This window comes from Poecilia latipinna, unplaced genomic scaffold (genome assembly GCF_001443285.1).
Source record: "Poecilia latipinna isolate Pla-1442-1.1 unplaced genomic scaffold, P_latipinna-1.0 Scaffold189, whole genome shotgun sequence".
Classification (NCBI taxonomy): domain Eukaryota; kingdom Metazoa; phylum Chordata; class Actinopteri; order Cyprinodontiformes; family Poeciliidae; genus Poecilia; species Poecilia latipinna.
In genome coordinates, this window is record NW_015112805.1 from 121,564 (window position 1) to 149,325 (window position 27,762).

The following is a 27,762-nucleotide window of genomic DNA, read 5'->3' on the forward strand; positions in this document are numbered from 1 at the left end:
CATTTTCCCAATTGTTTTTAGTGAAATAAACTAACTCTCCCCCCATATTGAATAGTTGAGTTTTTGTTCTAGAAAACATTCAATGAGGGACTATATAAGGTTGAGTTAAAAACTTTTCATCTCTCGTCAGGCCTAAAACTTCACCTTTGCTTGCAGAAACACATGAGGGAAGGTTTCCAAATATGCCGCGTAACTTTGTACAATTTGTCTGGAACCTCAATAAAACGACTAACAATCTCCCATGAGCGATTTTTAAAACACACCTTTATACCGTAAACCAACCCTTACCGTGAGGTGCGTACGTTAAACCATTAGGACAACAACGCGTTTACAGCAACGCATCTGCCCCCCAAGGGCGCCCCCCCCCCCCGCCCCGCTGCAGCCGGGGGGCTGCAGCAGCCGAGACAGAAATCTGCAAATGCTCATGCAGACGTGTCCTCTGTGTCACCAAAGTTTCTGAGAAGCCTTAAGTGCAAAGCTAACACAAGCTGAGCCCTGGCTCACACGGCCGCCTGTCATTGGCTGTAGCGCGCTCAAATCCACACTGTTTGTCTTATCTTTACAGAAGGGGATATATTTAGTGAGGAGCTTAGCTTTTAGGAGGTTGGCGCGTGGAGAGGGTGAGGGTGTGTGTGTATGTGTGAGAGGGGAAGTATAGATGCGTGTGTGTGCGTTGGCGTCGGTAGACAGTGGAAGAGCTTGGCACGCCGCATGCCAAACTGTGTGTGTGTGTTTGTGCATACACTGTGTGTGTTTGGAGGACAGGTCTCTACACCCCCGCACCCCTCCATCCTCACACTCCCCCCCTTCCCCCGCCTCAACCCGCTGCACTGCAGTCAGGAATCTGCCCTTTAGTTTATTAAAAGCTGGTGAAACAATGGAGGGGGTGAGGCTGGGGATGAGGCCAGGTGGGGAGGTGAGCAGAAAATCATGACGTAAACTCTGGGCGCTCCAGCCAATGGGAGACGAGCGATGTGACAGAGATGAAAAGGAGACATGGAGGGGCTCCGAAACGCAGCACTCTCCTTAATCTACATGCAACTTCACTCTGACTTCATCTTCTTCATCTTCCAGTGCCCTTTCATACACCTGTTTTCTCAGCCTGATTGCAGGGGCTCCATAACTGAGCCCCTCTCCTCCCACTCCTGCCACAGACAGGCCTGTCCCTGGACGCCAGCCGCAGCTGCCAGTTGGCCCAGCGAGATGAAGGTGCGGGTCTGTCGGAAGGTCTCGCTCCTCCACCAGGTCACTGGCATCTGAGTGGAGTTCGCTGCACAATAGTACCTTACGCTTCTCATAAGCTAGAGGATATTTACACTAGCATCCCACCGGGGAAAACGACACATTTCACAGGAACGTAGAAACTCTACACAACATATGGCTTACATGGTTAGGAGGCGCGAAGGTACTCGAGATGTGTTTTATGGCTGATCCACTGCTCAGGTCTTCATTAACGTATAGACATCAGAACAGTGATGATACTTGTTGTCTGCTGGCTGAGCCGTCTCAGCATCTTGTTCTGGGTGGTGGCTGGGAGGAGGGAAGAGTTTTCTGATGCAGATGACTTGAGGATGTAGGAAACACCCGGGACTCGCCAATGAACCTAACAAGGCTTGGTAAAAACCAGCCTGTTCTTCTATGGTTCGCTATTGAGAAGCTGTTGCTTCCTGGTGCCATGGACTCTGTTGAAGTTTTACATTTTACCCAGTCATTAACTTTTGGCCGCAACATATGTAGCGCGCAAGTCTGATGCTATGAAGCCAACCAGAAATTGTCTGCGTTGCAAACAGCCATCTTCCACTGCGAAGAGAGAAGTGCTGAGTCAAACCATGTGGCTTTTGATGTTAATTCAATATTTGGAAGTGTGGCCAACACAGACTGAACACCTTTCTTCACTTCCTCCGCTGCCATTGCTAAAACTATAGCCAGAGCATAATCCTAAAACAGTGCAGAAAATCATCGTCATTGTTCACAGCTTCTCCTGCTGTTCCCTGATTGGCCTGACTGAGTCACAGCTCGATGTGTAGAGCTGCTGCTTCTCCACATCGAGAGCTGCTAGTTGAGGTGGCTCAGGTTTCAGGTTAGAATGGATGCCTAATCGGTGATGTGTTCCAGGAGGAGACACAGAGGAAGACCGAGGACACGCTGGACGGACTATGTTTCTGGGAACAGCTGGGGATTTCCCTAAAGGAGCTTCCCCAAGTAGCTGGAGAGAAGGAAATCTGGGTCTCTCTGCTTAGGCTGCTGCCTCCATGACCTGACCTCAGATTAAACAGAAGATAACAGATGGATGGATAATTGGAAACTCATGGAACATAACACTCAGTTGGTGATGCTGAGTTATTGATGGGGATGCACTTGGGACTGCAATAGCTCATTTTTCCTCAAAGGGGACCTATTATGCAAAATTTACTTTCTGCACATTTTTGTATTTACATTGAGGTCTCTACTGCAGTCCAAATGCAATAAAACCCCCAAGCATCCAGTCGTTCCCTGGCAGTAAGTTAAATGGGCAGTTTTATGTGTTTTCCAGCAATAGTGCCATTTTATAGCACAATTGAGTAACTATGTTACCTTTGGTTGTTATAAAAATGATATATATATATATATATATCAAATATGACTTAAAAGAAAATGTACTTCTTAATTTAACGTCTTGAAATTGGGCCTCTGTCTCTTTAAGAAACTCTTGCTCTTTCTGAAACTCCGCCTTGAGGAAGTCGTTACAACACGGCTCCTCTATAAGACTTTTAGCAACGTTTTCACCAGCGTTGCTCTGAGAAGTAGCTTGTATGCACTGCAGATGTGTAGTTCCACCAGCTAATTTCTGCTGGCTAGTCTGAAGGAGCTGAGTGGAAGGATTGTGGGGAAGGGAGGCTCTGTGATGTAGCAACTCAGAAGCTTAGAAACTGCAGCTCAGAGGAGGAGCTTCGCCTTCAAAGGCGGAGCTAGATCCACCCAGGTGTTCTGCATGGCATGAGTGGTTTCCACGGGAGATTAAGGGATTTCTCAAACGCACCAAACTGGGCTGATGTGAACGCAGCCTTAGTTTTTTTCCAGAGAATTGAAAAATATTTTAAGAAATATTTCCCAAAATATTTTTTTAATGATTTCTATAAAAGTATCCATCTATCAATTTATTTCCATCTCTCGGTTATTGACAAAATAACTAACTACGTTACACTTCTCTGTGTTTTCTTTCTCATCTTACAGTTAAACCGTGGAAACTTATTCTGATTTCTTTCAGAAGTAAGATTAGTGACATAACTCGACAATTATTACAATACCTAAGAACAAACTGTTAAATCCACGCAGATGCAGGGGCAGACAGACACATTCATCCACCAGTGTACCGTGGGTGAGAGTAGGAGTCCTCTTTCCCACCGTCGCTTCAGAGGACAGCATCTCAACCTTCCTCAGAAATTAAGCTGGGACTCAACTTCTCATAACTCTCCAAATCCAAAAGGCTTTCCCAGCAGGGGGACATTATGTAAGGACAGGCCTCGTTGTGCTTATGCAGTACCGGTTCTTTTATGTGAGCTGAGCCTTTCATAAATCATCTGCCCCTCAGCGAGGCCCCTGAAGTCGAACATACATAACAGAGATGGAAGTTGCTTAACGAGATTTGATCCACGCAAGATGATATTACTTTTAATGAGCAGTTAATGCAGACCCAGATATTGGTCTGAGGTTTCATAAACTGGATGCAGTTTAATCATTTTGTGTGCCTCTGGTCCCACAGCCTCTGCGCGCTTAATTAGCTCTGGGGTAGCGTGAACGCCACATTGGTCGATTAAAGCCGAGATGTCTTTGGATTTTAGGGCTGTTGCGCCAAATTATTGAAGTTATTGCTTTGAAGGTCGAGATTTGTAGTAAAGGAGAGATTGGACTGATAGTCGTCGAAGTCACAACACAAGTAAGATGGAGGTCAACGGCAGGAATGAAGGCTCAGCGTTAGCAGTTTGCCCAACTGAAATATCCACACTTCCCAATGCAGCGCTGTTAAGTTTGGACTTTTTACATATGTTGTATATGAATAACAATAGTACAGTTACGCTTACAAGTCTTTTGGTGTAAGTTTGCATCAGGTTTGCTCACCTGGAGACGAACATGCCAGTTTATTGCTCTTAGCTAAACACCTGGAGTTTGATCAGTTTGATGAGAGAAATGTTTAGACTTTTCCCCAGATTTTATCCGGAAGCTTTGACTGTTTAATTTCATTTATTTGCTAGGATCAGTCCACATTAATTAACATTTTTGCAGAATTAGCCAAAGGCTATTTTCCATCTGTTTTCCTTGGACAATGAGTAATTTGTCTAGTTAAAAACAAAAGTTCTACCAACAAGGTTAAAATCGGTACAAATGTATATCATATAGATTTTTATTTGTTAGAAATATTGACAACATCAGTGGTGGGTTGTAGCAGGACAAAATGTTAAAGGGCTCTCAATAGTTTTGCAAAGTTCTGCACTTCCATCTCCAGTTAAATAACTTAGCATTCTCTGTTTCTTAACCACTAGTAACTGATGGTGGGACATCACCGTTCATGTTCAGGATGTACTCTAAGTCCAGTTTCTTGAATATGTGAAGAAGTAACGAAAGCAGAGCAGCTAATGAACACAGTGCCACTTTTCAGTATCTGGTTATACATTTTTGATGAGAAAATTATATCCAGAGGTCCTAATAATTTCAGCTCGTTCTCTTTCATGTCGTCATCATTTGGGAAAGGCCGTGACATTTTGTCTTATTAGTCCCCTGAGCATGTTTCAGTAATTGGTATTTAAGGTTTGTGCAAACCATAAATGAGTTTCCACTCTTTGAACCACGGCAGCGGACTCTCGATTAATCATGCCTGTCGTTTTCTTGGAGAGACCAGGCACAACATCAGTGGTGTGTTCAATCCGTCACGGTGGTGGTGATAAGTCATCCCGACACAGGTTGCTTAAACTTTAATGTTTCTGATGGATTTATTCAGACACATCCATCACCCAGCCGAGGCACAAGTGCAACATTTTCCACTTCCTCGTCCCTCAAGATGTATTTCCTTCCTCCCAACCTTAAAGAGCCTGGAGTTTTAGAACGCTACTCTGTATTATTTAGGGAGGTTATATTATAAAACCCTCATTTGCAAACCGAGAGGGTTCTCTTCTCTGTTCTATGAGACTGAAGGACCAAAGAGATGAACCATCCAGTGTTCAGTCAGTATTTGCGTTTCCATTATAAATGTGCACAAAACATTCTGCCAGAAAAAACACAATGCAATTTTACAATTTCAGTGTTTCCGTTAACTATGAAATGCAGTTCAAATCACATGGGAATAAGTTTGTTCAAGTGGTAAGTCATTAATAAATATGCCACGCTGTGATCCTCCTGCCACTTCCTGTCGTCTTCTTTGTTTTTGTAACATCCAGTTGTTGGTCACATAACTCGTGTGTTTCCGTTGCAGTTTTGCGAAATATAAACATTTCAATACGACTGAAAAATCACCTTCGCCTAATGCAAAAAACGTTTGATGAAAAACAATTGGGATGTTTTTATTATAGAAATGTATTTTCATAATTACAATTTCCACAATTTTATTATCAATGGAAACCCAGTAAGTAACAGTCAACAATAGCTCCCATCAGCAACCCGATCACGTTTTAAACTTTGTAAGTCCCAAAAGGTGAACTAAGCTTAACATTGTCCCATTACTGATACTTGGATCATGTGTCAGCACAGTAGATACTGTGGATTCCCCTCACTGATGGACCTATTCCAGTTTTGAAGGCCTTCCTGTGGATTTGTAGCCTGGTCATTACCTTCCTTCTCAGTTCTGCTCAGTTTAATCTCCTGTCAATGCCCTATCTGGGTTTTCTCCCATTGACTTGGATTTTTCCAATAGAATTTCAAACTCGCTAGTCAGCAAACAGAAGTTGTGAATGATGACGTCAATTTTCTGTGCCGTTTTAGAGTTGTACAAAATGTAGATATTTACAAAACTTGATAATGAGATGGTAATTTAAATTAAATTCTGACATTCTTTACCATAAACCTGGGTCTGTAACAGTGACTTTGAGATTTGAAACACTTACTGCATTGTTTTTCCATCAGCTGGCTCTAACTCTGCCCAGACACAGCTAGTACTTTCAGTTTAATATTAGGTATTTAAATTTGATGGTCATTATTACAGTCTGCTTCCTACAACCAACCTCCCTGGAGAATCTTTTAATTTCTATGAAGTCAGCCGTTTAGTACAACACTGGCAGATTATCCAGTTTATGAAATAACATCTCCATAAACTACTAGAAGATTATTAGACTTTTGAGATTGTTTTACCATGGTAGGAATCCACGTTTGCCTTGACTCTAAATAATTATAAGCTACAAATATTTAATATTGAAAATAAAATGATAGTTCCTTCCTATTAAAACTTCTTTCGTCCCCGGAGGTCTTCGGTACTTTCCATTATGGACTTGGACTCTCCATGTTGTGAGTCTCCAGGGTAAAATATTCTAGTTATGAGTGAGGCCAGCTGAAAAGCAAACAGATCTGAATGTCTCAGCTCACCGAACAGATAACATGACAGGGTAGTTTTACACTCAAACAGGTTTATAGATATCATAAAACAAAGCTTCTGTCGGTTTTACAGACTTTTTGTCTCCGTTCCTGAGGTAAGTTGGCCTTACTATTACGCATTTGTCAGCTGTATGTATGAAGTGTCTGATAAAGGTGCGGTTTGACCCCCAAAACATGGCAAAAAATAATTCAGTTAGGGAGAAAAGAAATTTCTGAGAAATTGTATAAATAAACCAGCAAATTAATGGAAAAAATGTGGGACTGGAAAGACGGATGGGGCTGAGATTTTGTTTATTCATTGACTCAGTTTTTTTTTGGACTGCTGAGAAACATGATGCTCTCAAACGGAGCCGTTATGGACCAACATACTGTAGGTGAAATTAACAAAGTTTGTATATTTGTGTTACCTCCAGCCCAATCAGCATTGTTGATAATTGTGGTGTTTTGGTGTAAAGATGGAGAAACAGGGCTTGACAAACATGATGAATCTTTCCCAAACCCTTAGAAATGTACTCAGAAGGCCTATTCATGAGAAAAGATGGTATTGGGTTCATCAGAACAAGATGGCATGAGATGTTAATGAACAGTTTCTTTCGTTTCACAGCTGGAAAATGTTTCTCAACCATTTGAAAGAGTGTTAGAGAATTAGTGAAAGTAATTCACTAATTATGCTTTGACTTGTCCTTATACATCCACAGGCAACATGATAGGTATATATTGCTAGTACCAGTTAATCAAGGCAGACTGAAACTGACAGTTAAAAAATAAAGCAGACACATGGAAATGGCCCAATGCATAAACCAATACTCTTAAAGGGGCAGTAATATGTATTTTCCAGGAACATAGTGCCATTTTGTAGCACAATCAAGGAACTATGTTCACTTCAGTTGTTATAAAATTGCTGTATATGTCAAGTATGACTTAACAGAAATTTCACTTTGTAATTTAACACTTTGAAATTGGGCCTCTGTCTCTTTAAGAAGCTCCTGCTCTTTCCGAAGCTCCGCCTTCAGGAAGTCGTCACAACATATCGGTAGCTGATAAGTAGCTCGTATAATGAGCTCAGCTGATAGTCCACCAGGTGTTTGCTAATTGCCGCTGGCTAGTCTGAAGGAACTGAATAAGGGTTGAGCTGTGAGGCAGTAGCTCAGCATCTTGGAAACTGCAGCTCTGAGGAGGAGCTTTGTCCTTGAAGGCGGGGCTAGGTCCACCCAAGGCACAGATAAGTGGTTGCCATGGAGATTGAAGGATTTCTCACACATTCATGGTAGAATTAAGAAAATACTCCAGGTATGTTTTTGATGAGTGAATAAACTTATAACTCAATGTAAAGGTCAAAAATATCACTTTGCACAATACTGCTCCTTTAAAATGCACCAGTTAATTTAAAAGAGCAGAACTTTAAGTCATGTTTTAGGATGCAGTTGACCTCATGTGTTCGCTGATTGTAGCTCGTTGCTTTTTACGACGACATTGTAAGTTGGCTTTGCCTTCCAAATTCATTTCTGTTTATTTATATCGTTCCAATTCACAACAAACAACCCCTCCCCTCTAATCAACTGGAAACATCTGGAAATGTCTTTGTTGGCGGTGGTCTACTTCTTGGAGCTTTTTTTGCCTCCAAGTCATTAAGCGAAGTAGTTTACTTTAAAGGAGGTGAAATTTCATGGGTAATTCAGAATGAATGACTTGTTGTATTTTGCAGGGCTGTGCTGCCAGCGTAGCTGGGTTTTGTAATGAAAACAGTGAGGACCTAAGGTGACACCGTGAGTTTGGGTCCAGCTCTCTTTCCAAACATAATCAGGGAAGTTTAGAACACCGTACTGCAACAGAATAGTACGAGCACTTAGAGTTTGGTGTGAACGAGGACGTGATGGAAAAAGGATGTAGGAAAAGAATATACTTTAAAGTGGAACACAATGTTTTTTTGTGATTACTGGAAATACAAGAGTGAAGCTTGAGAGGAGGATGAGGGTATTTCCAAGTGATAGATCAAACTAAGATGTGGACTGAAGCAGTTTCTGGGTTTCTGCTGGTTTCTCCAACTCAAACTTAAGACCATTATGAATGACATTTAAGGCCTGTATTAAGACAGAAAAGTTACATTTCCCTCCATATTAGCAGCTTTTAATGAAATACAATTATTCAATAAGTAAGGCCGGTGCTTGACCACCATGTTTAAAATCCACAAATCGTCTGACTCCAGAGTTTGTCCCATCAAAATGTTGCTCCTAGATCAATTCTAGTGGTAGCAGCGCTAATCTTTTTCAGGGGCATTAGTTATACCACTGGAGCAAAACTGTGACACTTCTGTGAGGAAGGCATGTGGCAAAGGAACCAAAAAACTGGAGTTGAACTCAGGTCTGCAGCCTCTGTGTACGCGGAGGCTGCAGATGATTTTTGAGCCACAGAAGTTAACCGATGGCGAAAACAAAAGTCGTCCTGCCAATTGGCGATACATTTTCACCTAGCTTGTTGGCTACCAAGAGTATATTAGCAGCTTGAATCACAGAACAATGAAGATGTCTGTGCTTGACTCAACCTTTTGTGTGACAGAAAAGTCCTATAAGAAAAAAAAAAACTGCATTGAATATACAAGATGAAATACTACTGCCACAGCAAAATTTAAGGTCTGTTATTCACTTAATTAAGGTCAACATACGTTATTTGAAATAAATGAAGGACATTTTAAGACCTTCATTCTAAATATATGAATTTAAGACTTTCTAAGGATGTGCGGACAGCCTGAGTTTAGGCTATGCTGTTGTGTCTGCGGCGCTGGGCGATAAGGATGGTCAAAATGATCCAGCTGCTTTCAGCTGAGGGTGAATTCAGGCAGAGGAGTCTGAACACGGCCCTCGTCCTTCCTCAACCCTTTCGACCTCGTTCACTTTCCAACCAATGATGCGACTGGAGTTCTCACCCTCACAGAGATGTAATGAACTCTCTCTGATTATTATCCTAAAAGCCCCTCCATTATCTGAAACAGCTGCCATTCATAGCTGTGCGTTGCTATCGGCGGCTTTCAGAGCTTATAATCCTGAGTGGACAAAAAGAGACAGTAATTATGATGTGCAGACACCTTGTACGGAGAGATGTCCCTGCTCACCGGGCCGGTGGCGCAACAGGCAGACGACAATCAATAGAAAATCATCTTAAAGAGGTGGGACCGTCTGGCCAGCTCAGCCAAGTGTTAATCACGGAGGACGCTGCTGGACCGGGACCAGAACCACATTTCAGGTAAAAAGAGAGTTTATTTGGCCTGTCGGGGTATTTACTTGCCGGACCACTGGTGTCATTATCTCTGTTTGCTTTCCTTCACGGTAAGGCCAGGACCTGTTGTCTGTTTAACGAAAACACATGTTCCGAAGGGGAACTGTGATTTACGAGGAAATGCCGAGGATGTTTCCCCTAGTGTGACCGCAACCGCAGCTACATCGTCCTGTTTGATCTCAATTGATTTAACATGTTTTCACTTAATAAAATCCATTTACTGGCTTCACGGGATAATACACTCGCACATGCTTTTCTGCCCGTTCATGCAAAACGGGAGTATCGCGTAGCTGGAACTCACAACAGTCACCCCTCCATGCAACCCCGCACCCCAAGAAAACATCCGAGATCCCTGAAATTCCCAAACTCATTACATGTGTGGTGGATTTGATTGGAAACGTTGCGCGCTGAAACCCCCAACAACACCCGTGGGTAGTTCACGGGTTTTCAGCTGTCTCCATCTTTGATTGGCAGGTATGGAAACGTGACACAAGAACAAGCGAAGCTACGAAGTTTAAAAACCACGTCGTTTCTGTCCCACACGGAGGCCGCAAAGCAGACAGGAGCTTATAAAAATACTTGGACTCGTTTGTTTGTTTTTTTTGTTTGTTTTGTACGTCGGGTTGGCTGCTGCGGTTCAGTGAAAAGTATTATTCTCACTCCAATTATCAGCAGAAACTGTGATCCACCACAGACTGTGGAATATCTGACAGCCCTCCCTTCCTGTTCAGCTCACATGGCTTAAATATAATTAGAGTAATCACAATGTATATGGTTACAGGAAAGATTTACTGTCTTTGTTTCTGCAGTTCTACATGTGATTAAAAACATTTTTTAATGATTTTGGGAACAAAAGGTCAAAACAAGGACTGGGGTGGTAGGATGTGATAACCTTTAGTGAAAAAAAAACATTGATAATATTGTGCTATTTATGCAAAATTATAAAACATTCTTTACTTTTATTTGAAACAAAAAAGCAAGAATTATCCCTACTAAAACTGGAAAAGGCTGAAACATTCGCTAGTCATCTAGCCAGCCTGCAGTCTGCTGCTTTACAGTCATGTTTTAGTTTCTAACAGTAGTAATAATAGTTTCCACACAACGATTGTCTGAAATGCTCGTCTCTTTGAACAGGAGAGAAGATAAAATGATACAGACTCAAAATTTTATCACAATATTTTGTGGTACTATTGTGATAGCGATAAAAGTGATAAAAACTATTTATCACTACTTTTTCAGGGATGGCTGTGAATCCTTGACACAGCATTCATAGTTCCCCAAACAAAAACTGCTCTTGAAAACATTTGTAATACGCTTCCTTAGGACATCAGTCACATCAAGAAGTGTTCTTTGTATCACTCAAATCCACACAGTAACTGCATTTAATCATATTTTCAGATTTATTGATCTCTATTGATGCTCTCATTGAACAAACGGTGGAGAATTTCTTTTTAAACATTGTCAATTGGAATGTATCGTGTCAACAACAAATCTACATTTCCATAAGAAATTTATCACGATAAATGGAAAGCAATAAATGCCCAGACCTTGGTGAACAGAGATCATGCCTCTACAGGTGTTACTCTATGTAACACTTAATCCACACTCGCTTCATACGTCTAGAGAAAACTTTGGCCACTCCAACTAACTTTGGCATCTCATTAAAATGACTCTAAACTATAATCTCAACCAGAATTTACCCCTTTGCATATTTCTTCTGTTTGCGAAAATATAGTATTTAAATTATTTAATTTGTTGAGGGAATAATATGCTAAACCAACCTGTTCCTGTGTTCTGATTATTGAATTGTGAACAACAGCCCTCAAATAATCCTGACAATTTTAGGGGGTTTTAAACGTCATTAATTGGAATGACAAGAAATTTATCACGGTAAATGATAAACGATTTATCGTTTATGAAATTCTGATTTATCGTTGTAACGGAGAATCCCGATTCATGATGTTTAAAATGTCCCAAAACCGTCCGTATTGTCAGCATTGTTCTCCTCTGTTCAATATATGAATATGTGATTAAACGCATATGACACCAGTCATATCTTTATGACTGGTGTCATAAAGATATTTATTACAATATAGCATTTGTGTTTGTGATGCTATTATTGCCGTGTCATGTAGTCAGCAAGTGTTCTTACTCAGTTTTATCATTATCACAACAGTACCACAAAATATCATGACAAAGTCCATATTGCCCACTCCTACATGCAGTGATCAGGCCTTTATTTGACTAGCGAAACTGATGTTGTTTCTCTACATTATAAATGAGGTTTTTTCAAATAAGACCAAGCTGATTTCTGTCTCTTTCTTTCCCATGATAATGAAATTTAAAAACAGATTTTTATATTAAATCCAGTTATCTTTGTCTGATGTGATGAATTACTTTGGTCTGAAACATTAAGAAGTCAAGAGGACAAGAGCAGAAGAAATGTGAACATTTTCACTCTATCACACCTGGATTCAGACCTGTGCTTAATCTACACTAAAACTCAGCTAAACCAAAATCCATCCATTCGCTCGGGGCCTGGAGGCAAAAGGAGCAAAATAATAAAAGATTCGGTTGCTTTTGTTTTTTCATAATGTTTTTTTTTTGTTTGTTTGTTTGTGTGGTTTTCTCTTAATAAAGGCCGCTTGCGTGACTGATTTTTGTATTGAGACACCCTTAATGTACGCAAAGTCTTATCTCCAGGTGCCTGGAGAATATATATAAAGCTATCCTCACTTATGAAAAATAATAAAATATCTGGGATATCAAACCCAGACCGCTTTGGAAGTTTTCCTTTTACATATGTGCTTCAAAGCTGAACATTTCTTTAGTCTTACTACGCATGCTCTCAACACTTGGATTATTTCAGAATGGGTCCAGTTCGAACAGTTCATGGCAGAGATGGTTGAGGAACTGTAACGATGATTGATTTACGTTGACTGATTAATTAGAGAATCACTGATCGAGCTCTTTCTGCCAGTACCAGTCTCTAGTTTTTTACTTTTCAGGTCTGATTCAGTCAGAGTTCTTCAGATGACAATACACACAGGAAAAAAAATATAACATTTTGAATCTTTTCATAGTGTGTTTGTATCACACATTTCAGCAACAAGGCAGTTCAAAGTGCTTTACATGATGAGTACAGCAACCTTTTATGAAACAAAAAATTAATGCTACATTTTGCCAAATGCCATCATCAAAATCATCAACAAAATATACATCAACTATATCAGTCAATGCTCTACTTACTACTAATCAAAAACAACTGTAAACAGCTGGGGGTTTTAGCCTCAGCATAGAAGCTGAATGCTGCTTCTCCATGTTTGGTTCTGATTCTGGGGATGCAGACCAGACCAGAACCAGATGACCTAAGAGGTCTGGGCATAGTAGTCTTGGATTGAGCAGAAAATGAATCACTGAAGCCAGCTAGCTTCGAGTCGTCTTTGTCTAGTATTAGCAGCTACAGCTAATGGTCTGTCAGACTCAGTTTGATTGGGAACCAAAACTGCAACATTTGTTACATTTTCAACTAATTGAAAAACCTGTTCTCCTTTCCACCTGTGGTGGCGCTGGACCAGGAACTATTGAAGGAAATGTCACAAAAACCTTGGAAGAAAACACTGAGCGCAACTTCCTTCATCATAAAATGTAGATAAAAATGGAGTGGCATCAGATTTTAGTGGTTATAGGATTTCTCTTTTATCTGGCAAAAGATCACGCACCATTTCTCCCACTAGTGCCAGATTCTTGTGTTTGCTTTGGTTGTATTTACCCAGAATCCCCTGCACTGTATCCTCTTCCTTCTGTTGGAGCGGTCTCTGGTCTCCTTCATATATACATTTGAACCTCACCAGAGTTCATTTAGATCAATCCGAGACCGAAGTTTTTAGACGGACCAGAGTTTGATCTTTTTTGTTTTGTCCACGTCAGAGTTTGATTATGCATTCACACCTCCCCAAATGAACCAGACTTTCTAGACAAATGGACTGGAGCTGGTGTGAACCCACCCCTGGTCCTTTAGACTGTGAGACTAAATAAACAAACAACCTCTTGGTTAGTTGTTTCTTTACCTATAGGCTTGAAAGGAAGATACCATGTCCTTTTAGGTCCACCTTCAGTGGAGCTAAAGGTCAAAGGGCACATGCAGTATGTGGTAGGTAAGGGTTAATAGCGGTGAGAAAGGCCCTCCACCGCAGATTTTTGCCTAAATTAGCATCTGTGTCTTCATTTGGGAATTCTTGACAGGGGGCATAAATCTTCTCCTCATTTGGCCTAATCTGTTTAACTCCACTGCTGGAAGACGGTCCATCGCTGATTTCAGACACTTGCGCTCCATAAACACTTAAGAGCGTCTTGCCAAAGACAAGCAGACTAATGATGCTGACAGCGATATGGGCAGCAGAGCCGGCGGAACGGCGTTGGTCGTACGGCTGGCAGGGCCCGAGGTGCTGAGGGGTTCTGGCAGCGCTGGAGGAGACCGGGCCGCCCGCTATGTAAACCCCACAGCACATGTTCGACAGTCCAGCGAAACATCTCGGGCAGTATTTATTTTAACAGGCCAAATGATACGTCTATTTTTCTCGAGAGGAATGTTAACTTTTAAATGATTTCCCCTTCGAGGGACGAGCGCCGGGACCGAGGGAGGAGACTGCACCGGGGCCAGTCAGACGATTTCTGCAGGAAAATGGAAATCATCGCGAAAGCCGGGCTGACTGACGCCTCACTGAGCCTAAAGTGAATCAGCAGATTTATTTAGTGCTTGATCAGCTGGTTTTGATCAAGATCTGCTTATAATCTCAGTAAACAACTTCGACTATACACTGCAAAAACACAAAATCTTCTCAGGTATTTCTGCTGTATTTCTTTTGCAAATATTTTATTAGACTTGAAATAAGACAAAAGTAACTTATAAGTAATTTTTCAGCAAGATATAGGAGCTTGTTTGAAGTCAGTAATTCCTTAATATTCATTAAAAAAAGAAAGTACTGGCAGATTATTTCACATAAAAGATGGGGAAAATGACTTGCATGTGAAATATTAACTAGAAACTAGACCAATGCTTAGTAAGGTTTGGTGTTTTTGTAGTGTGGGTTTGAATGCTATTTTTATCCACTCAAAAGGCAATAAAAAAAAAGTTGTTCTTCACTCCCTCTCAAATATCTAATTATGTTCTAATTTGTAGACATAAATAAAAAGTGCTTGCCATAACAAGATATTTTCCCATGTTAAAAGTGAAATAATCTGCCAATGGAACAAGAACTTTTTTTATTTGAAGGAAACTTAAAAAAACTAAACATAAAAAGAAGCTCTTATATCTTGCTGGAAACTTTCTTGTAAGTTAGTTCTGCTGTATTTCAAGAGTATTAACTAGAAACTAGATTTAAAAAAAAACTTGGTAAAAGTTTTTGCAGTGTAATGCAGACTGTATCTAATGTCACCCGGGAAATATGCGAACTCTTAGCTACGAGGAATAATATCCAGTCCTTAACCGTCTGGATATGACGGCCGAAATGATTTTGTTTATTAAAGTTCAAACATGAGGCTTTGGATTTAAAGTGCTTATTGGCCTGTTTGCCGTATTTGTAAAAAATCACTTTCTTGTCTGGAGTTAAAACTCTTAAATTAGTCCTGAGCCAAACCAGCTAAGTGGGAATGCTCCGAAAGACGTTACATAAGGAAGCCTGAACTCTTTAATCAATGCAAAACACACAGGCCACCCAGGATCAAAGCCACCGTTAAATCTCCAGCATTAATGTAAACTCCTTTTGACAAAGACCAACATGGTGAATCATCCAGTAACAAAGAGAAAGTCAGGAGAAATGCTGCCTGTGGAGCAGTAGGTTAGAGACCCAATGTTTATAAAGGGCTTTATAAACTTAATTCAGCTTTAAATAGTTTTTACAGCTGCAGTATGTAACTTTTATTAAAAAATAAATGTTTCTTACACATTTGTTAAAACTGTCACTGTGCTGTGACAGCTGAGACAGATAATCTGTGAAAAAATCGATCTCCACCTCCTCCCTCCAATGCTACTGTTGCCATCTTATAAATGCCCCGGTCCAAAACAGCCAATCAGAACCAGGAGGAGGGTCTTAGTGCTGTCAATCAACCTCATGAACTCGCTGCTGAATCTGCTAATGGCGAAGAAACGACTTACCGTTACCGTTATTTATCATTACTTGTCATCAGTGGCCATGCTAAGTAGCCTTAGCATTCACACCCGGCTTTGCTAGCTGCAGCATAGCAGTGAGCAGCGCCACACAGAGAGTGATTGACAGCGCCAAGACCCGCCTCCTGGTTCTGATTGGTTGTTTCTACTTAGCAGCGGAAGAAAACAGATTTTATCACAAATTTTCTGTCTCATACTTTCATGTATGGTTTAATGTGTTTGACTCCAATTTGTCATGAACTGTCATGACAAAGTAACACTTTCAACATATGTAAAAAAATGTTTCATAAGTTACATACTGCAGCTTTAACTACACTAAGCACTTTACACTAGAGCCACATTTACCTTAAAGAAATTATACAGTCAGACATGAAAACTGACTATGTGATGTAGACTACCTTAAGAGGGGGGGAAAAAAGAGTAAAACAAATGATGGATCATTTTTCAAAGTCATATTTTCACTACATTTGTTTAAAAAAAACATACATAAATAAACACTAGTAACTTAGATCAAAATGACCAAATTGGGGCCATCTGCCTGAACCAGCTGGGTGGTTTGAGAAGACAGAGACACAAAAAGAAACAGATGAACCAATGTAGAATTACTTTCAGTGTTCATGACGGTCAACAGCAGGGAAGGGAGAAATTAACACACTAGTTACAAGAGTCTGGTGTAAATCAGTCCGGCAGTCAGCAGACATTTTCATACATTTCAGACATTAATGACGTCATGTTGTATTTATAATTTTTCTGAAAAGTCCTCAGTGATGGTGTTGTTCTCCCTCACCCTGCACACAGACCTCCACATAATTAGTAACACATTCCCTTCTAGCAAATCTGCCTCCGCCAGCAACACGCTCCCTATTAACACAAGCCCTGATGTCGGGAGAGCTATAAAAATATGAAGTTGAGGGGGGGAAAGTAAACAGTTATGAAAATATGTTGCAGGACTGGCAGAGCGTTTACGGCCCAGGGAGGGCTTGTAGGGGAGAGCGACGTGTTTTAATGAAAAAGTCGTCCCTGCAGAGCGGAAAGGGCCTGGTTGGTGTCAGGCTGGTGTGGTTTCTCCTTCCTTTGCAGAAAGACCAGCGTGTGTGTGTGTGTGTGTGTGTGTGTGTGTGTGTATCAGCAGGGGGTTTGTGACCCACTTATAAAATTTGTTTCCAATTGCCTTGCACAGGAAGGCAATGGCATTGCTTAGAAAGGCAATGACAAAAGGTTGCAAAGTTTAAAGGGACATGAAAATGTTTGCAAGGAAAAGTACGTTATTATATTTATGTATTCGATTCAATCTCTTCGTGTTTGTCTCATTGTTCTTCCAGACCAAGAGGGACTGAGACGGCGAGGGATGGAGTGGCCCGACTCTCCTGCCACCTGCCTTCCCTACGTCACCCTGACCTTCAATCTTCATTCCTCCAGCAGGAACAAAGACAGAGCCTGTCCTGTGTGAGACTTCTCTGAATCCCGTCAGAAAGCGTTAGAGAGGCTGTAGTCAAGAAACGTGACACATTGGCCACTGCCTGCAGTGCCAGGAGCCTCCGGGTGTCCCAGTCATGAAACCGTCCATCTCCACCGGCCCTCCTTCTGGACTCCTGCTGGTCCTGATGTGTTGTCCTCTGCTGGGCTTCGTCCAATCTGCCAGCAGCAGCAGCAACAAGGCTGGCGATAAGGGACACCAGCAGCTTGTCGACACCGACCCAGATCGCTGCATGAGGCACCACTTTGTGGAGACCATCACACATCCCATTTACAAATGCAACTCTAAGGTAAATTGTGCGACCGACGCGCAAGTTGACATGCCGCGTCGTTCTCTCATTCTTCCTTTACCAGAATGTTCCACCGGAAACGTTGCAAACATCATGGAAATAGTTTGTTCCAGATAAAACCTCGGGGGTCCAAAGCAAACCCCAGAACACAGGCCAAAGTATTTGTATTACTCCCGCTCTCCACCTCTGTGTCTTTATCTCCATCTCTCAGTCAAGCAGACAAGTCACGCTTTGTTTCTCAGAAAAAGTGTGTGTGTGTGTAAGTGTGTGTGTATAGAGTGCTGGACCTGGGCCACGCTGCAGACCTGTTCTGCACCTCAGCTAGGACTTGTTTTTTTTGCCAAAGAGGACGTTTCGTGTCAGTCTGTTCTCTGCTACCTCCTCCAAGGGTCCGCAGGGAGACAGATGGGTCGAGGGAAGAAAATGAAAGGCGCTTGCGAGAAACACAATCCAGAGGAGCGGTTCTGGTTCTGATGCTGAAGACAGCTTCGCGGCAACCGCTTCACGTGGGAAGACTGGTGGTCCACTTAGCCGCAGCAGACATACAAAGGCATTTTGTGGAAAGGTGCTGTCAATTAGGCCCCTTTCCTTTGTTGTGGATCACAGCAGTTGTTCCTCTGGTTTGAGTGATCTGCTCTTTGGTCTTTTTTAATGTTCTGACTCTGAGTGCATCAAGCAGGTGGTGAAACCACAGCTCAGCTCAGCTCAGGCAAGGCCTGCCTGCCTGACCGGCATGAGTCCTCTGCAGCCGTACATATAGGGGAACTGGAAGCCAGGCTGAGGCAAAAAACTTTACAGAAAATCCACATTACTCACTTTTTAAGTAAATGCTCGTGTTTATCTAGGACAGGGGTCCCCAAACTTTTTGCTGCGAGGGCCACATAGCTGTTCCTTTCTGTGGTCGGGGGCCGGTCTTAGTTTTTGCACTTTTGGATAGATTTTTACCCAGAATGCAAATGGAAAAAACCGTGAGTGAAACGGTGACTGACGAGTATATATTCCATTGAGGGAAAGTAAGTTTCACATTTGCTCAAAAGCCCCCTGGTGGTTGAAGAAAAATCCACATATAAACCGGAAAATACAATATATGAAAAAAAACACTGAATGCTCTCTGGTATGAGCAGGTGGGCCGGATCCGGCATTGTTCAGGGGGCCGGACCAAATGACGTGGCGGGCCGGATCCGGCCCGCGGGCCGTAGTTTGGGGACCCCTGATCTAGGATATCGGAAAAGTGCCTCCCAAAATCTTTTACACTCAATGTTTCACTTTTTTTCCCCCACATCATAACTTCATAGTGTTTATTTTTTTCTGTAATAGGCCAGCTGGATGTCTGGAACATAAATCAAGCTCAGTCCGACTGGATGGAGAACATTTGATAACATCAATTTTCAAATCTTGCTAAGGATTCTTTTTAGGGCTGCCAACATCTTAACGTACGCGGTTAATCTGAAAAGTTTATCGTATTAATATTAAATAATGCAGATTAATCACATTACCAATCCTATTTGGACCTAATAGCTTCTCTCCCATGGAGGTGTTACCTTGTTTACAGCAACTTAATGCACAGTCTTGTACTGTGGTCAGCAATGTAGAGTCACAAACGGGAGGGAAATGTTGAGCGAGGAGAGTCATACAGGTGAGGTCAGTAAATGTGGCTAGATGTGACCGTCCCATTGGATAAAACCAATGCAGCATGTTCTTATTGCAACTGGGAATTATCCTTCCACCAAAGCATATCCAGTTCATAGTTAATATTTCTAAATTACGTTTGAAACAAATTAACTTCTTTTAAACTTTCCTGAATATGAAAACCTGGAAAGCTGAGATGTTCAGTTTGAGACAATAAGAGATTTTCTTACACAGTGTTTTGTGTTTTTACATTTCAAGCTTACAAAGTCAAGCATAGTGATTAATCTGATTTATTTATTTTTTAATCAATTGACTGCACTAATTCATACTGAATTTAGGGCTATACTTTGACTGGGCCACATGAATAAGCTAATGATCTGGTCTGGGCAGATTGAAGATGAACTCCCATCTCCCATCCGAACCTTCAGTCTTTATTCAGATCCGTCGTCACATTAACTCAGCATAATGCTGCCGCCACCATGTTTCTTAAAAGGATTGTTGTGTTCCAGATGCCATTTCACAAAACCCCTATGAATTTCACATGTGAAAATGTGCTTATGTGGTACAAATCTTCACATGTGAATGACATGAAAAAAGCACATGTATACATGCAGACTCAGTACAAAACATGTGATTCCCATTTTTTCACACGTGTTGCACATATGTCAGCATATTTCACCATATAGAAATACATGTAGCACATGTGTCGTAGTTTTTCCAGCACACATACCTCAATGCTGGCGGACCAGAAAACATCTGAGGCCTGCACAGAGCTGCAACATTTGTACTGAGATTAAATAACACACACCGCTACACCTCTGAAAGGAAGAGGTTCTACTAGACTTCATGTTGGGTTTCTGGAGCAAAGGGCTGCCACTTGTTTTAGACTGATGTAAGAAAAGTTGCACTATTTTATGGTTTTATGCATGTGTCAGGTTTTAATACATAAAGAAAAGTTAAATGTGTATAATACTTTTGCAAGGACTTGTTAGCTACTGCTGTGGAAGTTTATGCAAAAATATACATTTCAAGTAAGCACAAATATCACAGACATGTTTACAACATCGTTAAGTGTAAAATAAATGAGTTGAAATTGCCAAAATGTATCGACACACGTTCTGAAATTTGAACAATTTTAAATTTGAACAATTGGAGAGATCTTACATGTTGCTGGATGTGAGATCTCTCCATGTTTTTTTTTTTTCTGCAGAAACATGGAGGAACTATTAATGAACATGTTTCTCCGGTTAGCCTGACATTCGTCACCCACAGCTGATCTCATCATCTGAGGCAAATAAACGGTCATTTCTAAGTGATGCAGTGAAACCTGAAGCTGCCTGGCGATAGCCTGCCTTCTGCAGGCCGCTGATGTTTATCGAGGGATATGTGTAACTGATCAGTTATTAGTAATGGTCAGTTACAACGATAGACTGAGAAATCACAAACAGGTGCTTACAGGAGTGTTTTCACAGCCGGGTTGTGTGAATTAAACTGCATCCCCCCTCATACAACTAGCATCTTTCAACAGGATGTGTGCATTTTTTTAAATACTCACTTTTTATTCCAACAAAAGCGTGACCTATTCCCATCCATCCATCCATCCATCCATCCATTTTTTTACACCCTTGTCCCTTAGTGGGGTCGGGAGAGGTGTGACCTGTTCCCACAAAATTTATAAAAATAATTTAAGATAAATTTTGTTAGAATAATTTTTGTTCAATTTAAATTCTGTCTTTAGTTTTGAATTATAATTTATTATATCTATATGTACACAGTTTAGATTTTTATTTCACAGCCCTCATTTTTCTTTTAAGATAAAAAACAGCAGACGCTAAAACACGTGAATATTGTATCCACTAATATGTACATTTTGTACGAAAATAACTTTAGATAAAACTACAGATACAAAATGTATCTAGAGAACATTTGTGTGTGTGATTATCTGTACTTGTATTTTTCATTTAACAGTCTGATCATTTTTTCTACAGCGTTCTGGACAAAACATACTGCGTCACGACACACAATTAAAACTATAAAGTGATTTGAGTTTTGACACGTTTCCAGTTCATCACATGGCACATAACCTGATGAAATTACCCCGGTTAGACAAACCCAGCTTATTTTCAAAGCCGCCTTTGAACACTGGGGGTGAATATTTATCTGAGGTGCAGCTGGTTCAGTCTAGCCACCATCTTTTACAGGTACGAGTTCTCACTGGTCTCCCAAAGCCACACATTTGCCAAACTTTAAGCTGCAGGAATGCTTGGAACACAAAATAACTCCAAGTTGTGCTTGATCTGGACACAATAAATTAAAATAACTTTTCCGCCCACTCCACCCAGAGAACAAGTCGTGAGATGTTGCAAATTTCGGCAAGTCTTTCGACCTCGACCTCAACATCTGCTGAGGAAGAAGAGACGCCACCTTCTTTGGTGTGTTGCGTGCTCAAGGTCGCTCGGTCGCCCTGTCCCAAAACAAAGACGGTGGAACAATGACGCTGCCGCATCACAAAAACATTCTGTCACATCGTGCCTACAAGCACATGACTGACCGACCATTATACGGCCTCCCACAGGATGGTGTGGGTTTAAATTGCTTCTCAATGGTTTTAAACCAACATAGTTTAACACCCATGTAGATCTTCAGAGATCTCCAGGGCGCAATAAGTCCTTCTTCTTTTGGAAACTATAACCATATGATAGGCCTCCAGCTCCAATATACTTTCTTGGTATGTTTTTTTTTTTACTCTTCTGCATTCTTGTACACAGTGTGAGCCTGCAGCTAGGTATTTAGATGTCGCAGTGAAGTCTTTTATTTGTAGCCTTTTCTTCCTAAAATGTATAATTTCATCACAAATTTGCATGAAGGTTAAAGATAAGTTTATTTGTAAAGCACATTTTAGCAACACGGCAGTTCAAAGCGCTTCACCCCATTAAACGTAATACACTAACCGACTATGAAACGAGCAATAAACATTCTATTTGGTCAAATGTCATAATCAAAATCATCAAACATACATGGATCAAATATGCTGATCAATGTTCCAGTTAATTTGAATCAAATGCCTCTCCAAACAGGTGGGTCTTTAGCTCTGATTTAGAGGAGCTCAGTGTTTCAGCTGTTTTACAGTTTTCTGGAAGTTTGTTCCAGATTTGTGGTGAATAGAAGCTGAATGCTGCTTCTCCTTGTTTGGTTCTGGTTCTGGATGCAGAGCAGACCCAGAAGACCTGAGAGGTGTGGAAGGTTGATACAACAACAGGAGATCTTTAATGTATTGTGGTGCTGAGATCCTCAGTGATTTATAAACTAACATTATTATTATTATTAATAATATTTCTATTGATATTATTATTTCAGTGAGAACGCGAGCAGCATTGTTTTAGATCAGCTGCATCTGTCTGCTGTTTCAGGCAGACCTGTGGAGACTCTGCAGTCATCAATGTGACTAAAGATAAACACGTGGATGAGTTTCTCCAGATCTTGCTTGGACATTCGTCCGTTAATCCTGGAAATGTTCTTCTGGTGACAGAAGGCCGACTTTGTAACTGTTTTTATGTGACTCTGAAGGTTCAGGTGAGAGTTCATCACGACACCCAGATTTTATGCCTAATTGCTGGTTTCTAGCTGTAATAACTGAAGCTGTGCGTTGACTCTAGATCGTTCCTCTCTGGGTCCAAAGATAATAACTTCAGTTTTGTTTCTGTTCAGCTGGAGAAAGTCATGGCGCATCCATAAACAACAGAGATTTACTGTGGTTACTTTTTTGAAAGTGTTTCGTAGTTCTGATGCTTTGGACCACAGCGGTGACTCAGTTGTTCTTCATCTGTGAATCAGTGGATGAATGAATGACAGCTCTGAATGGATGGTGGGACAGCAGTGGGGGGTGGGGGGGCGCGAGGGTCGGGACGGGGCGAGCAGATGAGGGGAGAGAGCGACGGCCCAATGCTCGGCCAGAACAAAGACAAATGGTCTTAAAGTGGCGACAGCGCTCCTGACGTGTGTGTGTGTGTGTGTGTATTTGTGACATCCTGCTATGGCCCCAGACAGGCTTTTGTCAAAGTGGGTACACGGGTGGCGACACAGCAGCTGACAGAAGACGTGACACAGGAGGCTGTTTAGGGGTGGCGACAGGAATGCAGTGACCCACAGAGGAGCGCCAGTCGGATGGTCACTACACTAATCAGGCTGCTGCTATGTGTGTATGTGTGTGTGTGTGTGTGTGTGTGTGTGTGTGTGTGTGTGGGGATGGGTCAACCTTGAGGAAGACTTGATACACCCCTGTCTGCTGTGTGTGACTAAACTACCTCAGGTGTGGGAGTGTGGGACCGGCTCCTGTTGCCATCTCTCATTTCGCAGATGCAAGGCCAGGGAGTAGGAGGCCAAAGAGGCGCTAGACGCTACTTCCTGTCAGGGCAGACTCAAACAATGCTCCGCTGTGCTCACACCGCCCCGTTCCCCGGTCCTTATCTCTGACAGAACCTTGATGTTGATGAAAACCCTCTGTGTGACTGACCTGCCCTCTCTCGTGTCTCTGCAGATGGTGTTGCTGGCGCGCTGCGAGGGCCACTGCAGCCACACCACCCGCTCAGACCCGCTCATCTCCTTCAGCTCCGTGCTCAAGCAGCCCTTCAAGAGCTTCTGCTCCTGCTGCCGACCACACACCTCCAAGCTGAAGGCGGTGAGGCTGCGCTGCGCCGGCGGGACTCGCATTACGGCCACCTACAGATACATCCTAGCCTGCAACTGCGAGGAGTGCAGCTGAGTAGGTGGCAGTTCCCTCCAAGACCCCGGCCCCCCAAAGGCTCTCGTTTTTCTTGGCCTCGGACCTCGTTCTGAAACTGTTCGGAATGCTCCGTTGATTTTTGGATATAGAGTTATGCTCCAAAAATGCTGGACGTTAACAGTTTGGAGGAATCAAATCCGCCCTCCCCCCCCCTTCACGTGCTCCTAATAATTGACCCGCAGCTCTGGGACACATGTAGAACGCTCCATACCTTCTCCATTATAAGTGCTTTCAATCACAACGAGCCATGCAAAGCATATTTCTTCAGCTCACAAGGCCAAACACCGCAAACTGCTGATCCCGGGGGCCGGTTTGAGACCCTTCCCCGCCTGAGAGACACACTCCGCTCATTACAGGCCTCAGTAATCCATCTCTCACACACACACACACACACACGCTCTCAAACCGCAGTGTGGCGCTTCGAAGAATCTGTGACAGCTAAGCGAACCCCTCCCACACGTTTGACAACAAGACAACACGCCTCGTTAAAATGCAGCACGGGAAAAGGACGAGGCCTCCCCAGACGCACGGTGGAACTATACAGGAACATCTGCACTCTTACTCAACCAATAACATTTACACACTTCCTGCAGATCTTCATGTAGCTCTGTAAAACTTCACTGTCGCTTACCGGAGAGCTCATCATGTGGACGTTCTAGGAGAAACGGAGGGCAAAGGAAACCCTGAGGTTAAAAACACAGCCAAGGACGAAGGCGTATGCCCACCTGTGGGTGTTGGTTTGGACTCTCCCTAGACTGTCACTTATGTTAGTGTTCATAATCTCTATCTGAGTCTTTGTGATGTTCGTGTCAGCGTTGTTGTAACCGCAGCCTCCGTCATGCCAGTTTGGTAGAGTGCCTTGCAAAAGAATTTATTCCCCTTGAACTTTTTTTCACATTTTGAAATTGAGATTTTATGCGATAGACGTAAGAACGCTAATGCGACCCAAATCGACCGATGGAGCTGGTGTGTGCCCCAGGGCAGCTGTGGCTGCAATCCAGTAGCCACATGAATGTACAGGAAAGCTTGATTTTGTTGCCCCCAACAGCAGACATAAGGAAGACTGTAGATGTTAGCTTCAGGTCCAGTGGTAAGATGGTTTCCATTGTACCTATTAATGCAGACTTAGGCACATTTGATCTTTGAACTATTAGGAAAGGCAGTTAGAAGCATTTTTAGAATATTCCTACAAACCATCAGAACTGGTGTGGCACACACCGCCTCCTGACTCTAGAACACCTTTGGGCCAATTAGAGCAGAGACTGTGAGCCACAGGCCTTTTTGTCCGACATCAGTGTCTTACCTCTTCGATGCTGTTATGAAAGAACGGTCAAAAATTCCCGTCAACACACTCCTGTACCTTGAGGAAAACCGTCCCGGAGGAGCTGAAGCTGAAATCACTTTGATGGCTGGGCCGACATTGTTGTCAAACCGTCTGGAGTAAGAATGCTCTGCAGCTCGAGTCCACCTGTAGATGAGCAAAAACATCTGGCAAAATACTGCAGCTGAAGCTCAGTCAGATTGGAAAGAGGACATCTGTGAAGCAATCTTTAAGTCTTGCTACAGATTTTCTATTGAATGTAGGTCTGGACTTTGACTGGGCCATTTAAACCAATGACTGTGCTGCGACCTGAACTGTCCCGTTGTAGTTCTGGCTGGATGTTTTCGGTTGTCATCATGGAAGAACGTTCTGTGAGGTTGTGACAGAGCAGGGCTGAATACAAACGCAGCATTTTCTTCCATTTCATATTTATGCACTATTCTGTGTTGTTCTATCATGTAAAATCCCAATAAAACATATTCAAGTTCGTGATTATAATGTGACAAAATGTGAAAGCGGTATGAATACCTGTACAAGGCACTGTACAATTGCTGCTATTGCCTGTTGTTTATTGTTACTCCTTCCATGTTGAACCAGCGCTACAGTTGCTCTGCCAATGTCCGTGTTGCTCGCGTGTATTGACCTTACAGCCAACATCGAATACAAAACTTTAAACTCCTGCACATCTCCTTCTGTCTGTGTGAGACTCGTTCAGCCTTCAGTCTCTGGTCAGTGTATCCAAGTGTAAAAATATGTCAGTGTTCAAATTGTGGTTTTTGTATAATTAAAACTCTACAACCACAATGTGTTCAGTGCTTACATGCATCAAGCTGTTTGGTTGACTTTCCCTTTTTGCCCATTAGAGCACACATTTTCAGTCCGAAACAGGACTTGATGTCGTTTGTTCTCAAAACTTTTAATACTTTTACTTACTTTTTCATTTTGAGAGCAGGACTTCATGTCTTTCTTCTCAAAACTTGGAATGATTGTACTCAAAACTTCTTACGATCAGACTTAGTCTCTGTTCTACTATCGAATGTTGCAACCTGCACCATCCGCAGAATTTAGGGAGAAACGACGACCTCAGCTTTCTGCTCCGTGTTACACTAAACATCCACTAGCAGTGCTACTGATCACTAACAGCTACTGATCTTAGGCAGGAGTTTGTTCACCCAACCAACTCCCTTCATCCAGCGGGTGGCGCAGGTTGCTACAATCGATAGTAGAGGTGTGCCGATCGATCGGTCACCGATCATAATCGGGCCGATTTTCGTGAAAAAGTGCATGATCGGTGATCGGCGATCATTGGCTCTTGTTGCCGATACCGATCATCTCATTTCGCAGCCTGCCTGTGCAGCTGGTCTCCTCTTTCCTTCACACTGCGCAAACGCCATTGCCGAAAACCAACGGGAGTTTGAAAGCAATGTGCCGGGAGACGGTGGTTCTCTCTCGGCTCAACGAGCCACTACGCCTGACAGAGCGGGCGAGACGAGCCAGCGGCTGGAGTGGGAGTCCGAAGACTACAATGTTATAATTAGCGCTATTTTAGCTAACCGGAGTTGGATAAAAGTGAACAGAAACGTGGTGAGACGGGTTAGAAAAACTGCAAGAACAAAAACTAAAAAGCACCGAAGTCCAAAAAAGTGCCAAACTAACAGAAATATTTAACACACAAACCTGAACCGCTGGAGCAATTCAGGAGCCGAGAAGGAGGGAGAATTAGCGCTTCCGGTGATTCGTCGTTGGATGATGACAGACATGCTACCCAGGGACAGTAGAGGGCAGAGTATCTGGTAAGAAGGAGTGGACATGTTCGCGAAGAGGGAGAGCAGGTGTGTGTGAGTGAGTCCGCCTCCTGGAATTAACAATAAACACGTTTTAAGATGTTTGCAATTATAATAATAATAATAATAAGAAGAAGAAGAATAGGAGAAATAAAATACTAAACAAAAAAATAGAAAGAACAGTTAGAAAATTGTTAGAATTAATACCATTTAAAAATATTTAGACACATCTGCACTAAAAGATATCTGGCCAAAAATGCTTAACATGGTATAGGAAATGATTACGATTATGATTTTTAAGCTGCTACTTTGATGGAGCACTCTTTGTTTTCCATAAAAATATGGTCTTATATGGGCATAATTGTGCTCTTGTATAAACAATTTATTCCATACAACAGTGAAGAAACAAGAGTTTCTTTGACATCCACATTCACTTCCACATGGGAACTGATGCATATGCATATGCGTATTTGATTGTA

At 42.1% G+C, this 27,762-nt stretch overlaps 1 protein-coding gene and 1 long non-coding RNA gene across 3 annotated transcripts in view; one reads left to right on the top strand and one right to left on the bottom strand.

The window, feature by feature from the left end:
- Positions 1–26,303, top strand: part of ndp (norrin cystine knot growth factor NDP) — a 37,459-nt gene extending 11,156 nt beyond the window's left edge. For both annotated transcript variants that reach the window (XM_015030682.1, XM_015030681.1), the window contains 2 exons: positions 17,323–17,766; positions 23,933–26,303. In XM_015030682.1, coding sequence (XP_014886168.1) covers positions 17,554–17,766; positions 23,933–24,157 — 438 coding nt within the window. In that variant the 5' untranslated portion in view covers positions 17,323–17,553 and the 3' untranslated portion in view covers positions 24,158–26,303. The remainder of the gene's footprint in view (positions 1–17,322; positions 17,767–23,932) is intronic.
- LOC106946399 (uncharacterized) overlaps positions 1–26,361 on the bottom strand; it is a 45,437-nt gene extending 19,076 nt beyond the window's left edge. Inside the window, exon 1 of the long non-coding RNA XR_001424760.1 lies at positions 25,482–26,361. This is a non-coding gene — a long non-coding RNA (uncharacterized LOC106946399). The remainder of the gene's footprint in view (positions 1–25,481) is intronic.
- Positions 26,362–27,762: the final 1,401 nt, after the last annotated feature.